This window comes from Spinacia oleracea, chromosome 4, assembly GCF_020520425.1.
Source record: "Spinacia oleracea cultivar Varoflay chromosome 4, BTI_SOV_V1, whole genome shotgun sequence".
Lineage (NCBI taxonomy): Eukaryota > Viridiplantae > Streptophyta > Magnoliopsida > Caryophyllales > Amaranthaceae > Spinacia > Spinacia oleracea.
Window position 1 is genome coordinate 35,617,225 of NC_079490.1, and position 14,522 is coordinate 35,631,746.

The window sequence follows — 14,522 nt, forward strand, 5'->3', positions numbered from 1 at the left end:
TGTACAAGTGGATGATTTCCCACCAAAAATGTCGCTGAAAGTTTCCCACCAAAATACAAGGCATACAATTCTGTTCTGAAATTCAAAAGCCACCAAAATTAAGATCTGAAAATTTCAAAAGTCCCACCAAAAATATTATCTGAAAATTGTCCTTTTGGTGGCTGATTTACAATCCCTACCACCTTCACTATAAAAGAATTGAGTTACCAGAATAATGTTTTCTGGTATTCTCTCAAAAATTACAGCAATAAGTGAAGTTTTCTAATTACTACCACACTAGGAGCTTGAGAATTTTGCACAATCATATCACACCCGGGCACACGTCACTTGTAGGCTTCAGTTTTGTTGTTTTCACAGCACACACTAACAAAGTAGGAGATGGATTTTGAAGAGCTTGAAGAGCTTTACAACCTGGAACAAAGTCAAGACTTTGTGGAAGGCTTTGAGGATATTGAGGTAACATTTTCTTCTGAATCTAAAAGTGATGATGAAACTGAATTAGAAAATAATGTAGAAATTAACGCAAATCCAGTTACAGCTAGTAGTTATAGAATTCGATGAAGTAGTGAATGTCATGTTAACAAAAAATGGGAAAAAAACATTTGAACTAACAGACCTAGATCGACAGGAAATAGTTCAAACCCTTATCTTAGGACATCAAGGGAAAAGGCTCCAAGTAGGAGGGAAAACAGTCTCAAAATATGCAATAAAAAATTTAGCAACTAAATTCAAAGTAGATAGATCCACTATTGGTAGGATTTGGGCTAATGCACGAAATCAAATTGAGAAAAAAAGAGTAATTGATGTAACAAGTAAAAAAAGGCAGCGAGGGAGGAAGAAGTTAGACTTTCAACCAACTGTTATTGGTGCAATACCAATTGAAAAAAGGACTACAGTTAGAGGGTTAGCTGATGCATTACACTTGGGTCATTCCACAGTTTATAGGTTACTTAGGCTGGAATACTTAGAGTGAAGGAAATAATTCCCTTGGTCCAAGTATGCATTTAATGGGAAGTCTAATAAATGCGGTTCAGTATTAATTATACAATTTAATAATTCAGTGACATCAAGTGAACTGAATGCCTAGCTAGAGGCCGCTTCAGTTTAAGTGGAATTAATAATATTAATCCACAGCTTACTCTTGACTGAACCCGTAGGGTCACACAAATAGTACGTAAATGGATCAAGTATTTAATGGAATTAAATACTCCATCTATGGATATTCGGAATCGACGGATCTTGGTTCCAGTGGGAGCTAAGATCGTCAAAGGCAAATTATGAATACTCCGGAAATGATGATATTGCCGGAAACGGAAATATGGATCGTATCGGAAATATAAATATTATCCAAGTCGTAGATGTTGCCGGAAACGGAAACATGGTACGTATCGGAAAATATTATCGGGAATGGAAATATTGTCGGAATCTGAAATATTGCCGGAAACGGAAATATTGTCGGAATCGAAAATATAATCGGAATCGGAAAATAATTCCGGAAACGGAAATATTAAATATTTGTTCGAAACTGAAATTTATTCCGGAATCGGAAATATTAAATATTGTTCGAATCGGAAATGAATTCCGGAATCGGAAAATTAATCGGAAGCGCGAAGTACGAAATAAACATCGGACGAGCTTGCTAGATGCAAGGCCCAACACGAAGCTAGGCCCACGCCTAGCGAAGCCCGCGCGCACAAGCAAACGCATGGGCGCAGCCCACTTCGACCAAGCAAGCAGGCCCAGCCAAGCACGAAGCAAAGCCAGGCCCGCGAGCAAGGCCAGCGAGTTGGCGCGCCCTTTGTGGGCTGCGAGCAGCTGCTGGGCCAAGCCTCAAAGCGCGCGCGCACGACGCCCTTCGTGGGCTGCCGTGCGTGTGTGTTTGTGTTTGTGTACGAAGCCTTGATCGATTAGGATTTGTTTAGATTAATTTCCTAAATCTACTAGAAATTAAGTGATTGAATTTAAGTTAAATTCAGATTGGCTAAATTGATTCCTAGTAGGATTCTAATATCCGATTTCCCTACCCTATAAATAGGTGATCATATTTCACAATTTATAACGAGTAATTCAAATATTCATTCAAGTTTTAGGCTTAAAACTCTGATTTTTATTTGCTACAAAATCCGAAAATTACATAGAACCTTAGGTGCAATTCTAGTTAATTAAATCTAAGGCGGATCCGAGCGTGCTGTGGACTATCTACGAAGGGACGACATTTGGAGTCCTAGGCTTGTTCTTGTTCGGTTCGGGCGCAGCTAGGGAGGGCACGCTACAAAGTGTATGTGTCCTAAATTATGCTAATTGTTATGTGGCAATAAATTTGGATTTCTGCCTTTATGGTTTTTCCGCATGATTTATATTCAGTTATATGTATCATAACCTAACATAGAGCACACACCAACATAATCAAATCATCACTTAAGCATCACCACAAAGTGAGAAGAGTGCAATACATCATGGATAGTATCATTCCGGGAATGGTTAATGAACTTCCTAAGTTTAGTGCAATGTATAACATGGTGCATATCGATGAAAAGTGGTTTTACATGAGTGATAAGATTCAAAGATTCTACCTTTTTCCTTGGGAGGATGACCCATACAGAGCAACACAAAGTAAAACATTCATGGCTAAAGTAATGTTCAACTCCGGTGTAGCAAGACCACATATTACAAGTGATGGTGAAGTAATTTGGGATGGGAAACTTGGCATTTTTGCATTTACAGAACAAGTAGCAGCAAAAAAATTCAAAGAACAGATGTGTAGGCACAATCGAGACAAAAGCTCTACACTCAGTCACCAAACCTATCATCAGATCAATGCTAATTGATGAAATGCTTCCAACAATCAGGTCAAAGTGGCCATTAGGAGCATGCAAGGAAATATGGATACAACAAGATAACGCTAGACCACACATCCATGCAGGGGATACACAGTTCAAAGAAGCTGCTACTAAGGATGGTTTCAACATCAGGTTAATTAATCAGCCAGCTCAAAGCCCTGACATGAATGTGCTTGACTTAGGTTTTTTCAGAGCCTTCCAGTTAATTCAATACAAAGAATTTCCAAAATCAGTGGATGAGTTGATAAAAGCAGTTAAAGATGCATACAATATTTTTAACCCAAAATCATTGAACTACACATGGCTGCATTTGCAGTACTGTATGCTTGAAATACTTCAACTTAATGGGGGTAACAATTACAAGAACCCTCACAAGGGAAAGAGGAGGCTAGAAAGTATGGGACTACTTCCTGTACAAATTGAAGTTCCAACAGTAACAAGGGTTCAAGCACAGCAGTTCCTAAGTGAGGGATATGTAGAAGTCAATATTACCCAAGAGCACAACATTGAAGACAATATGTCTCAGATTGAGTATGAGGTTTGATAAAAGAAGAAGTTTGATTAAATTTTGAGAGCAGAAAGAGGATACAATTACATTTTGAGAGCAAAAGAGAAAATCGCAACTGCATTTTTTCGGGGGCGACAAATTCTAGATTAGTTCAGTTTAGCAAAAAATTATTTTTTGGGGGGCTGTAAATGTAATTCAGTTGCTACACAACTGAAATATTTTGTAAGTAAAAGTATGATGCAGTTAGGTAGTGTTAATGCGTTGAAGTTTTTGAAAATATGTACCATATGTTGTAAACATGAATGTTAAATGTATGAATGAATGCTTACTTTCTGTTAAGTGTACATGGCATTTTGAGTTGGCTGATAAAACCATTATGTTAAGAAAAAAAATGAACATCTTACTTAATAATATCCTCACCCTCAGTTAAAACATCATAGGGTAGTTAGGGCACATATGAGCATAACAATACCATAGCATTGATTCCTCGAATATGGCCCAGGTCACACAAATGGCCACTTTAACCGATATTGTGTCATAAAGAAATTGATCATCATTTGACATACATTAAGGCAACAACATTTGACATACATTAAGGCAACAACATATACATCCATCACCAACAACATCAACAAACAAACACCCAAGGAAGTGAAGATGCATCTAAAAATAAACAGGGTTGCTGGAAACCAAAGAACAACACACACCAACAACAAACACAGTTGCTCACAACCAAGCAAACACACACCAATAACAAACACAGTTGCTGGCAACAAAACAAATGAACTGCAACAACAGATACAATGGAAACCACGTACATCTAAAAATCCACAGTATAATTAAAAATAGGAAGTGAAGAAGAGAACTTATCTGGCATTCTCCAGTTATACAGATAACCAAGGAGAGTTAATAAATCATACCCGAAGCAACACTGCTTTCAGAATTATCAGGAGTAAGAGTTCTTTCTGAGTCATCTTCATAATCATCAGGAGTAACAATTCTATCCGAGTCACTTTCATAATCATCATGAGGGCAGAGGCAGCAGGTGTTGAGACATCAGGAGGGGCAGCAGATGTTGAGCCGATCTCATTCATGACATAATTACCAGGAAGGGAAGTTGTGTACCAGTGATAGCGTGTCCTATCCTCGGTATTCCACACATGCTCTGGTGTTTCAGGATCCTCAAGTGTGTGTGTTCGATTGCTTGGAGTTGAAGGAGGGGTGTTGTGTTCACCAGAGGCGTACCAGGAATACCGGGCCCCAATCCCGGTATTCCATACATGTTCTGGTGTTTCAGGAACCTCACCTTCATCGCTAGAACTTTCCAGATGGTACGCTTTTAACTTTTTTCTCATTCTATCCCACTCTTCTTTGTCATATTATGATTCAAATTCTTCAACAGGGGGTGCGACATAAAGGGGTACGACGTATTCTTCATCATCTGTTGAAGATTCATCACTTATCACAAACACCGGCCTCTTCCCTCGCCTCCATCTCTTAACAAAATCTTCATCTGTTTAAGAAGACAACCCATCATAGTAATGATACCCCTTCAAACCTGGCAGAAATAAAGGTTAGAATTATTAAATGGCATTGAATAACTTAACTATTGAGCTACATGGAATAAGTTGAATATGAATTACAGAGGATCAAATAAACAAAATAATCCCAGCCACCATATTTCTAATGCATCCTTATTCACATGATCAAGCAACTAATTGAACAAGGTCAAGCAATTAATTGAACAAGATCAAGCAATAAATCGAACAAGTAAAACAAGATCAAGCAACTAATTGAACAAATACAGAGATGAGGAACCGAGCATCTTAATTGAACAAATATTACAAACTCCAGATTATTGTGGGAGTTTGTCAAACTTGAAGTTAACTTTGGATAATTCTTGTCGAGTTAGGAGTCCTATGTAATTTATTTGGGTGTCAAAATCTCTATCAGTGCCTTTTCTTTTCATCACCCTCCTTTCCATAACTAATTGACATGTAAAAGCTACTTGTATAAATGTAATATTCAAGAGAAATCAGATTAATCAATGACTTGCAAAGGTATTTGTATTAGAGTCACATGCAAAATCAGTTAGTTAATCGGCATGGACATGGAGTAAAAGCTAAATATGTTTATAAACTAGGAATCCAACTAAACAATCACAATATAGTACCGTGGATGATCATATTCAAACATGCATATGAAACAAAAATAAATAACCATAAAAATCATTTGTATTCCAAAATCAAGCTACAAAAATGTCAAATCAACAAACAAAACCCCAAATCACAGATTCACAGATTCAAACCAACCCAAACCCTTAGAATGTTGTATATTAACCGCAGAGGTCTGCTGCACTTCAACTATAATCCATTTCAATAATGTGTAATAACAAACGTGAGTAAAATAATTTATTATAATTACACTTAACACTCCCTTCCAAACTTCATAGTGGCCACGACAAATAGGGCCTGCTTTAAATATTGCCCTGCACCCTCCAAATTACAATTTTAACAGATTTGAGCTTTCTTAAGAACATTCTTCATAAACTTGATATTCAAAATAATTGATAAACATTAAAACTGGCTTCAAGTGCAGCAAACCTCTGCGGTTAATATAAGACATTCTAAACTCTAAACAACTGTAATCCATTCAAACCAACCCAGATTCATACCCCAATCTTAAAGAAGTGAAATCAATGAAAAATGAAGATTAAACATAGGAAATATAGGGTTACCTGAGGAGAGACAAAGCAAGGGGTCGCCGATCTGAATTGGATCTCTGATCTGAACTGAATCTCCTTCAAACCGTATCTGAATCTCCGATCACCTTCAAACAGGATCTGAATCTCCGATCACCTTCAAACCGGATCTGAACCCTAGATATTCGCCCCTTTTTTTTTGTGAAGAACCCTAGATTTTACCGGCTGTGTTTGGTAATCTCAAGAAATAAAGATGAGAGATAAATTTCGAAACAAATTTGGGGTTAAAATAAAAAAAATCTGGGCACCATTTTTGTTGAAGAATGAACGATGACGGGAGGGGTGGAGCAAAGGAGAGAGGAGAGAGGAGAGAGAGGAGAGAGATGAGATGAGAGAGGAGGTGGAAGGATCCAGAATATGAGATGAATGAGGTTTGTACGTGATTTTGTTTAAGTTGGATGATTTAAAATTTTTAATGATAGATGTTAATTAGGAGTAAGTGGAGTATTTAGGTGGGTATTTAGGTAGATGGTTGTGTATTTAGTAAGGGAAAAGTAGTCAATTTACAAGGAAAAAGTTTCCAAAAAAGGAAATGGTGCAATATTTGTGAAATTTCCTAAAAAGGTATATGGTGCGATAAATCCGGAACGGAGGAAGTATGATAAATGTTCAACCCCAATGTTTTACAACCATTGGCCTTTAACCCATCTTTAAAACAGTTCATGGATTTCAAAGCAATGCTTGATTTCCAGTGCTACAATGTGAGTGTTGCTTCTCACTTGTTGCATAGGTTTAGTTATCATGCTTTGCCAATCTTAATATCCCTTTCATCGAATGTCTTTTGAGATAGGATGATAAGATCTTTTGAGTTTGTTTATTTTGTGATCTAGTCTTTCTTACTTAAATAGTGGTTCTACACATTTTGCAATGAAGAACCATTAAGTCAACCGACATGTGATCTACCCAAGTTCAGTGAAGAACTCTTTACGTAAACAACACTGTTTCATTGCTTCTTAGGCAATAAGTATTTTTACTTCAACTGTATAGGTTGCTAGTGATGCTTTGTTTGGATTTACCTATCCAAGCAGTTCATAGATACGTGGAAGACTTTCCATCTGTATCTCAGAACATAGAAATTAATATTTAATTTCCCACGCAACAACTCATGGTCTCTAATCCATGTTGCTATTTCAAAACACAATGCTCTTTAGCTTGTCTTTGTCAATGGTTAACTCCAAAGGAATCTTGCTTGACCCTTTGCCAGTGTTTATGCGTGTAGCATCAATATTTAGCATATCTTTATTTCCTTGAATCAAGAACTATTCCTATGTACCTTTTCAAGTACTATAAGTTTTTCTTGATTTCAATCTAGTTGATCTTTATTTAGACCAATAGAGATTGGTATATGTTCCTAAAGCCATACGATACATTTTTGGCGATCCTTATATTATATCATACATGATAAATTCTTTTGCAGAATAATTCCCAATCGAATTCTATTCATGTAACTTTAGCTATCCAATTTCAGTAGATACTGAATCCAGCTAAATTCTTTGACATATAATATAGGTGAAGAATCTCATTAGATTCTTTGATGTTTAACTTAGTAAATGCTTATACATAGTTCAAACATTCTTTACTTAGACTTATTCACATGGGTCGAATATCTCCAATGGAGTCTTTCGTGTTTGATTTAGTAAATTCCATTACTTAATCCAAAACAATAATATAAGATCTTTGTAAATAGATCTTAAAACCCAGTATGTACTAAGTTTCGCCTTGGTCCATCATTGATGAATAATTTTCAAATCTAAGTCATTTAGCATTTGAATGGTATTTCACAATAGAGAGATATGTGTGTGATACACATAGGACCAATTAAGTTTTACTTACTCCCACTAAACTTCTTATATATCTATAAGAATCATGTACATTTTATGAAACTAAAATACTTATTAGCTTCACTAAAATACAGTTCTAATTCCCAATTGCTTGCTTAAATCTGTACTTAGATTTCATACGCTAGCTTTCCTTTTCAAGTATTTATTTTGATCCACAAATCCTATGACATACCATGTACATAGTTTCTTCCAACATTTGATTGAGGAATACGTTTTGTCATCCAATTGCCATATGTACCAATGTGAAATCATTGCTTGATTTATAGACTTGAGCATTACGATTATGCATGAGGTTTCAACACAATCCACGCCGTGAATTTGTTTGTAACCTTTAGCAACTAATCTAGCTTTGTGTGGAGACACAATTTCATGTTTGATGGTTTTTATCCTTAAAACAAACTTGCAACCAATAGGTGTGAAACTATTCTTGAAAATCAACAAAATGTTAATTTTGTCATCAAAACATTGAGTATGTTTTATGGCCTCTAACCATTTAAAACATTTGAGTCTATATATGGCCTCTAACCATTTTAGGGAATCTATATTTTGTCGTAGCTTTCTTACAAGTCACAAACTCATTAATCTACATGATAATAGTTTGACTGCAAGTTGTAGGTTTCTTCACTATCTAATAGAAGAATCTCATAGCTTCAGTGACCTGAACTCCATGTTTCTTCACTATCTAATAGAAGAATCTCATAGTTTCAGTGACTTGAACTCTATGTCTAGTTGGGTATAGAACATCAAACAATAGAATATCAATAGGCACTTTGAGAGTCCTTTGAATATTCTGTTCTCCTTGAAGCACTTGTAAAGTCTTCAAAGAGATGTCTATTCTTTAAAGCCACTTCTAAAGTCCTTAAAGAATACGTGTTCGAATTTTCTAAAGAACTTCGAAAAGCCTCCGGAATGTCCTTTTATGTGTGTTGTTCGCCTCGAAGACTTTCGAGGTCTATTTTCTCCCACTTGTCATTTTGGAAACGAATCTTCAAAAGGACATTATTTCGAGCAAACAAACATTATGCTCTCAAAAATTCGTGGTAGAAACAATACCCTTTGTCTCATTGGAATAAATCACAATGAAATATATATATATACTTGGGTCTTAGTTTGTCGAATAACAAACACTAAGATCCCACTGAGTTTAGCAACTTTTTAGATATATATTATCGAAAAGATGTTCTGAAATTACTTATCAATAGCTTTGACGAATTTGGTTTAGTTTGGTGGTAGTTGAGCATTTTTGTATTAGAAATTATAGGAAAAGTCTTTATGATTCATCATTGATCGAATCAAGTTCTAATTGACTTCGATCATTCCAACGTAGATATGCCCTATCTTATGGAGCTAGATTATGAAATTACAACACACAATCATTGATGATCATTTTTGGTCTTAAAGTAATCATCGTCATGATCTTACCTAGATCTTTATGATTTCTTGCCAAGTGTATTTTATACTTTGGAATCTTTGAACTAGCCAAACAGATTCAAACTTATATCACATTGAGTAAATAAACCAATATTCACTCAAATCCAGGTGATATAATAAAGTCATAAAATATTTCTTTAGCTTTGAACTCTATTGTCTAGGCGTTTTAACAATAGTTCATATCTTTTGTTACTTTCAACAAGTAAGACTAACTTGCCTTGAGTGATCTAAAAATCAATCAACTTTCAAAAGTCCATCAAAATAGACCTTTTGAATGTTAACTTGTTGATATGGTCTAAGCAACAATTCCAAAGATTAGTGGAACTCAAATCAAGGGGTTGATTTGAACATAGTAAAGTTCTTATTGTTAAAGAGTTGTTTGTTTTAATCAAGCATATTGACTCAACCCGAAATGACTATTTCATTCAAATAAAAAAACAAACATTGTTTTTGTTTTATTGAATGTGAGTCTTTCTGTGTTTTGAAAACAGAAATTTAGGTATGATGATTATGGAACAAAATAGCCATTAAGTTCCAGCCTTGAAAGGACTTAAAACAAAATAGATGACCCTACAACTAATGTAGCATTGCCATGCTTTATTTCCCACTTGTTGGTCATTAGTGTAGCCTAGCTTCCATTGTTTGAGTTATTACCGAAGTAAGAACCTCAAGCGGTATATGATACCAAGGAAGTTTGATTGCTAGGTCACTTCTCTTTAAACATAAACTTATAGGTAGAAACGGAATCATAAATTCCTTTCTTTTGTTCCTTGTTTTCCTATTTCTTGTCTTAAGAATTGACTTCTCTAGTGTTGACTTTTATACTTTGTTAGACATGTCCAATATCACTCCAACAAAGTTCTTACCATTTTATTTATGTTGAATATTCTTTTTCAACTAGATGATCTTACTAGAAGCTTCTAAAGTTCTCTAAGCATCGATCTATTCGAATGTCTAGGGACTAGACTCATTCGAGAATTAAATGGACAAAGATATTAGGTTGTTAACCATTGGTAAAGCTGAGCGTTTTAAACTCAATGCTTTATGATCTAAAAACTACATTATATTTTTAATTCACAAGCACCAATCGGTTTGCCATTCGACGTTGATACTCGAAAACAACCATAAAAGTCGCTAAAAGAAACGTACATTTTAAATTGCTCAATTTCTCTCATTTCCATGAATCGTTCTTGGATTCACTAGCAATCGAGGAAATTAACTGTTACCTTTCTAAAAGGATTTACTGCAGTGCAAGATATTTCATTATAAACAATAATTAAAACATACATTGAAGCATGCAAAGTCTAAAACATTTATCATGAGTAATAACTTAAAAATTAAAGCAATCATGCAATTTAAACAAGTCATTAGCATTTTATTCGAATTTATTGTTCCGGCAGGTGTGAATAAAATGATTCCAAGATCCTGAAATCATTGAAGAATTAAGCACATTATGTATTTAGACTCAATTTCTAAATATTTTAGGTAAGCAAATCCTTTGCTAATAGTCTAGAAACTACTCTTGGTTGATAGGTACGTCTAAGAACTTATTAGGTAAACTTATATCATTTGCCACGACATAAAAGGACTCCTTACTTATATCGTTGAGTTTCACCAAAACTAACATGTACTCACAATTATTTGTGTACCTTACCTCTTTAGGATCAATAAGTAACACCTCGCTATGGCGGAAAAATATTACTAAGATTGATGTAAAGGTTATCCAAGTAAGTGTTATTTTGGCATGGCACCTTTTAACTCAATTTTTAAAGTTTGGAACTTAAGGCTCTTACTATGTTGGTTAGATTTTAAGTGAACTAAAATCCTTAATCATGCAACATAATCAAGCCACAATCTCATGCTAATTAAGACATATTTAAAGCAATAAATAACTTAAAGCATGCATAAGATATAATTGTGATCCAGTATGGCCCGACTTCATCTTGAAGCTTCAACTTCAAACTCCGTCTTGAAAATGGATTGGAAACTCCGTCTTGAATTTCACTATGGGAGGCGCCATTTTCTTCAAATAGGATAAGCTATAATTTAAAGTAATTACAACTATTTGATGGTGCGCAGACCATATTTAAAGAAATAAAATTTGGTACTTTGGACCAATATTACATTCAAAATTGATGGTACACAGACCATATTTTCTATCCTATTTGGGCCATACTAGTCATTTTCCATAACCTGCAAAACAGTACATTTACAATATACCATTCACCCATTCATTTATCAATGAATGGCCCACATAGGTGGTTAGTAGAGCATATTATGCATCACATAAATATTTGCATCAATTAATCAAGGCTTCCAATAATCTACCAATTATTCAATCCTTATTAATTCTAATCAAGTTGTTTTAACCTTAAAGGAATGTAGACCTAATCAAGAGTTTATGAATAAAACGCTCCCACTTAAACCAAGAAATTTACATGCTTTACTAATTTTAAACATAAAATTGTATTTCCTAGTCTAACCGGAAACATACAAAATTAATTAAAATTTAAAGCTCATATAAATTATTATTTGAATCCTTTAATTTATTTTCATTTTATTAAATTAATTAATTTAAATTTAATCAAGGTTTTAATTTTAGTAAAATAATTAGTATAAATAGAATTTATAATAATTAAATTATTCAAAATTAAATTTCGAGAAAAAAAATTAAATTACGAATTTTAAATTTAATTAAAATCGTTTTCCAACTGAAAATCAAAATTAAATTAAAGAGTATCAATCGGGTCAAGACGAGGCCATGCGCATGCGCCCATGCCCTGTCGAGTCCACGAGGCAGCATCGCCCCTCTCGAGTGATTGCACAGCAAGGCACGAGAGCAACCACGCGCAAACGCAGCAAGCCAAGCAAGCCACGCTTGCGCACAGCAGCTTGCTCGCTGTGTCGTAGCGCAACAGCTGGCTTGGCGAGGCAGCGCTCGCTGTGGGCGAGGCAGCGCTCGCTGCTGCTGGAGATCCCTCCCTGCCCGCGCGCAGCCTGCCTGCTCGCTTGTGCCTTGCCTCTCGCCCATCCGCCCATGTATCGTCACAGCACTCGACGCAAGGCAAGGCCACTGCCTTGTGCTCGCGTGCCACAAGCTTGCTCGCTGCATTTGTACCGCATGGGCGACGAGCTCCATTGCTCGTCGTCGCATGCCCGCACTATACAACACCCCTTAAGGGTAACACTTAGCGTCCATTGCTTTGTGCGTGCAAGATTCATGAGCGGATTACATAAAAATCATAACTTTTTAATTTAAATTTATAGACGAATTAATAAATCATATTAATTTCATAAATTTAGGGCGATAAATCGAAAATTTATTATTCAAATTAATTTCCGATCAAGTTTATTTTCATGGATTCAAATCTAGGTCATAAAATTTAAAAAATTTACAAAATTTAGCAAATTTTATGGTGGATTTTAATTATGGATACCTAATTAAATTGTCAATTAATTATGAAAAACAAATCAAATTATAAATTATTCGAATTTCAACAAATTAATTACAATTACAAATTAGGTTGTATAATTAACAAGCTTAGGCATTAAATTTGTTAAACATATACAGTAGGTCGATCATACATTCAAAATTTACAAACAAGAATTGCAAATATTTAATTTAACATCTTAAAAATTACAAATTTTGCGTTCGAAAAACTAAAACCTCTGAAAAGTCAAAGTTAGGCTTCGAATTTTGGAATTCTGGGTTCGACATCAAATCTTTGATTTTAAGCAAAATTTTAAAACGCCGTTTACAAGTGAAATTCACTATAAAATTATACGATTCCGACCATTATTTACTAAACTGCGGAAAATTCTACGAACATATAATTAAAAAATCGCACGAATTTGCAATTAATTACAAAAAACAAAATTAATCACCCATTTAATTCATTGCAAATTTATAAAATTTAACCATGTCAACTATAATTTATTATGGAATTAATTAGAGGCCCTGATACCACTGTTAGGTTTTGATACATATAAAGCATATATATTTCATGCGGATAAACCATAAAGCCAAGAATCCAAATTAATTGCCACATAACAATTATCATAATTTAGGATGCATACATTTGTAGCGTGCCCTCCCTAGCTGCTCCCGAACCGAACAAGAACAAGTTTAGGACTCCAAATGTAGTCCCTCCGTAGATAGTCCACAACACGTACGGATCCGCCTTAGATTTAATTAACTAGAATTCAACCTAAGGTTTTAAGTTATTCGAATATAATTGTGACAAATTATTATCTTAGTTTTAACCTTAAAACTATATGAATACTTGAATTGTGTGTTTATAAATTGTGAATGCCATCACCTATTTATAGGGTTGGGATAATGGAATTAGAAGTCTACTAGGTTTCAATTAATCTAATCCTATTAGAATTAGACATTAATTAAAACTAATAAGTTAATGTTTAATTCAACAACTAACTCTAGTAACTTTAGGAAATTAATCTTTTAATCTAATCTTAATCGCTTAACGATTCGATGCATGCACGAACTCAACGCACACACGCACGCATAGCCCACGAGGGGCGCTGGCCATGCGCGCGCGCGGGGAGTGCTCGGCCCAGCAGTCTGCTCGCAGCCCACGAAGGGGCGCGCCCTCTGCTGGTCTCGCTGGGCCTGGCCTTGCGCTTTGCTTGGCTGGGCCTTGCGACGCTGCGGGCTGCCTAGCTGCCTTGCGCGCATGGGCTTGCTAGGAGCAGGCCTGGCTTCGTGCTGGGCCTTGCGTCTAGCAAGCTCGTCCGATGTTTCGTACGACGCGCTTCCGATTAATTTTCCGATTCCGGAATTCATTTCCGATTCGATCAATATTTAATATTTCCGATTCCGGAATTAATTTCCGTTTCGAACAAATATTTAATATTTCCGATTCCGGAAATATTTTCCGATTCCGATAATATTTCCAATTCTGACAATATTTCCGTTTCCGGCAATATTTCCATTTCCGATAATATTTTCCGATACGTACCATGTTTCCGTTTCCGGCAACATCTACGACTTGGATAATATTTATATTTCCGATACGATCCATATTTCCGTTTCTGGCAATATCATCGTTTCCGGAGTATTCATAATTTGCCTTTTGACGATTTCAGCTCCCACCGGAACCGAGATCCGTCGATTCCGAATA

At 35.4% G+C, this 14,522-nt stretch overlaps 2 protein-coding genes across 2 annotated transcripts in view; one reads left to right on the top strand and one right to left on the bottom strand.

Annotated features, from left to right (window-relative positions):
• The first annotated feature begins 2,456 nt into the window (after positions 1-2,456).
• Positions 2,457-3,384, top strand: LOC110803739 (uncharacterized). Its single transcript, XM_022009274.1, has 2 exons — positions 2,457-2,758; positions 2,850-3,384. Exons 1-2 carry the CDS (start codon positions 2,457-2,459, stop codon positions 3,382-3,384), a joined length of 837 nt encoding a protein of 278 aa, XP_021864966.1.
• Positions 3,385-4,727: 1,343 nt separating this feature from the next.
• The window catches only part of LOC130471456 (protein TIC 214), a 36,681-nt gene continuing 26,886 nt past the window's right edge, over positions 4,728-14,522 (bottom strand). The window contains 2 exon segments of the mRNA XM_056841595.1: positions 4,728-4,861; positions 5,952-5,989. Coding sequence (XP_056697573.1) covers positions 4,728-4,861; positions 5,952-5,989 — 172 coding nt within the window.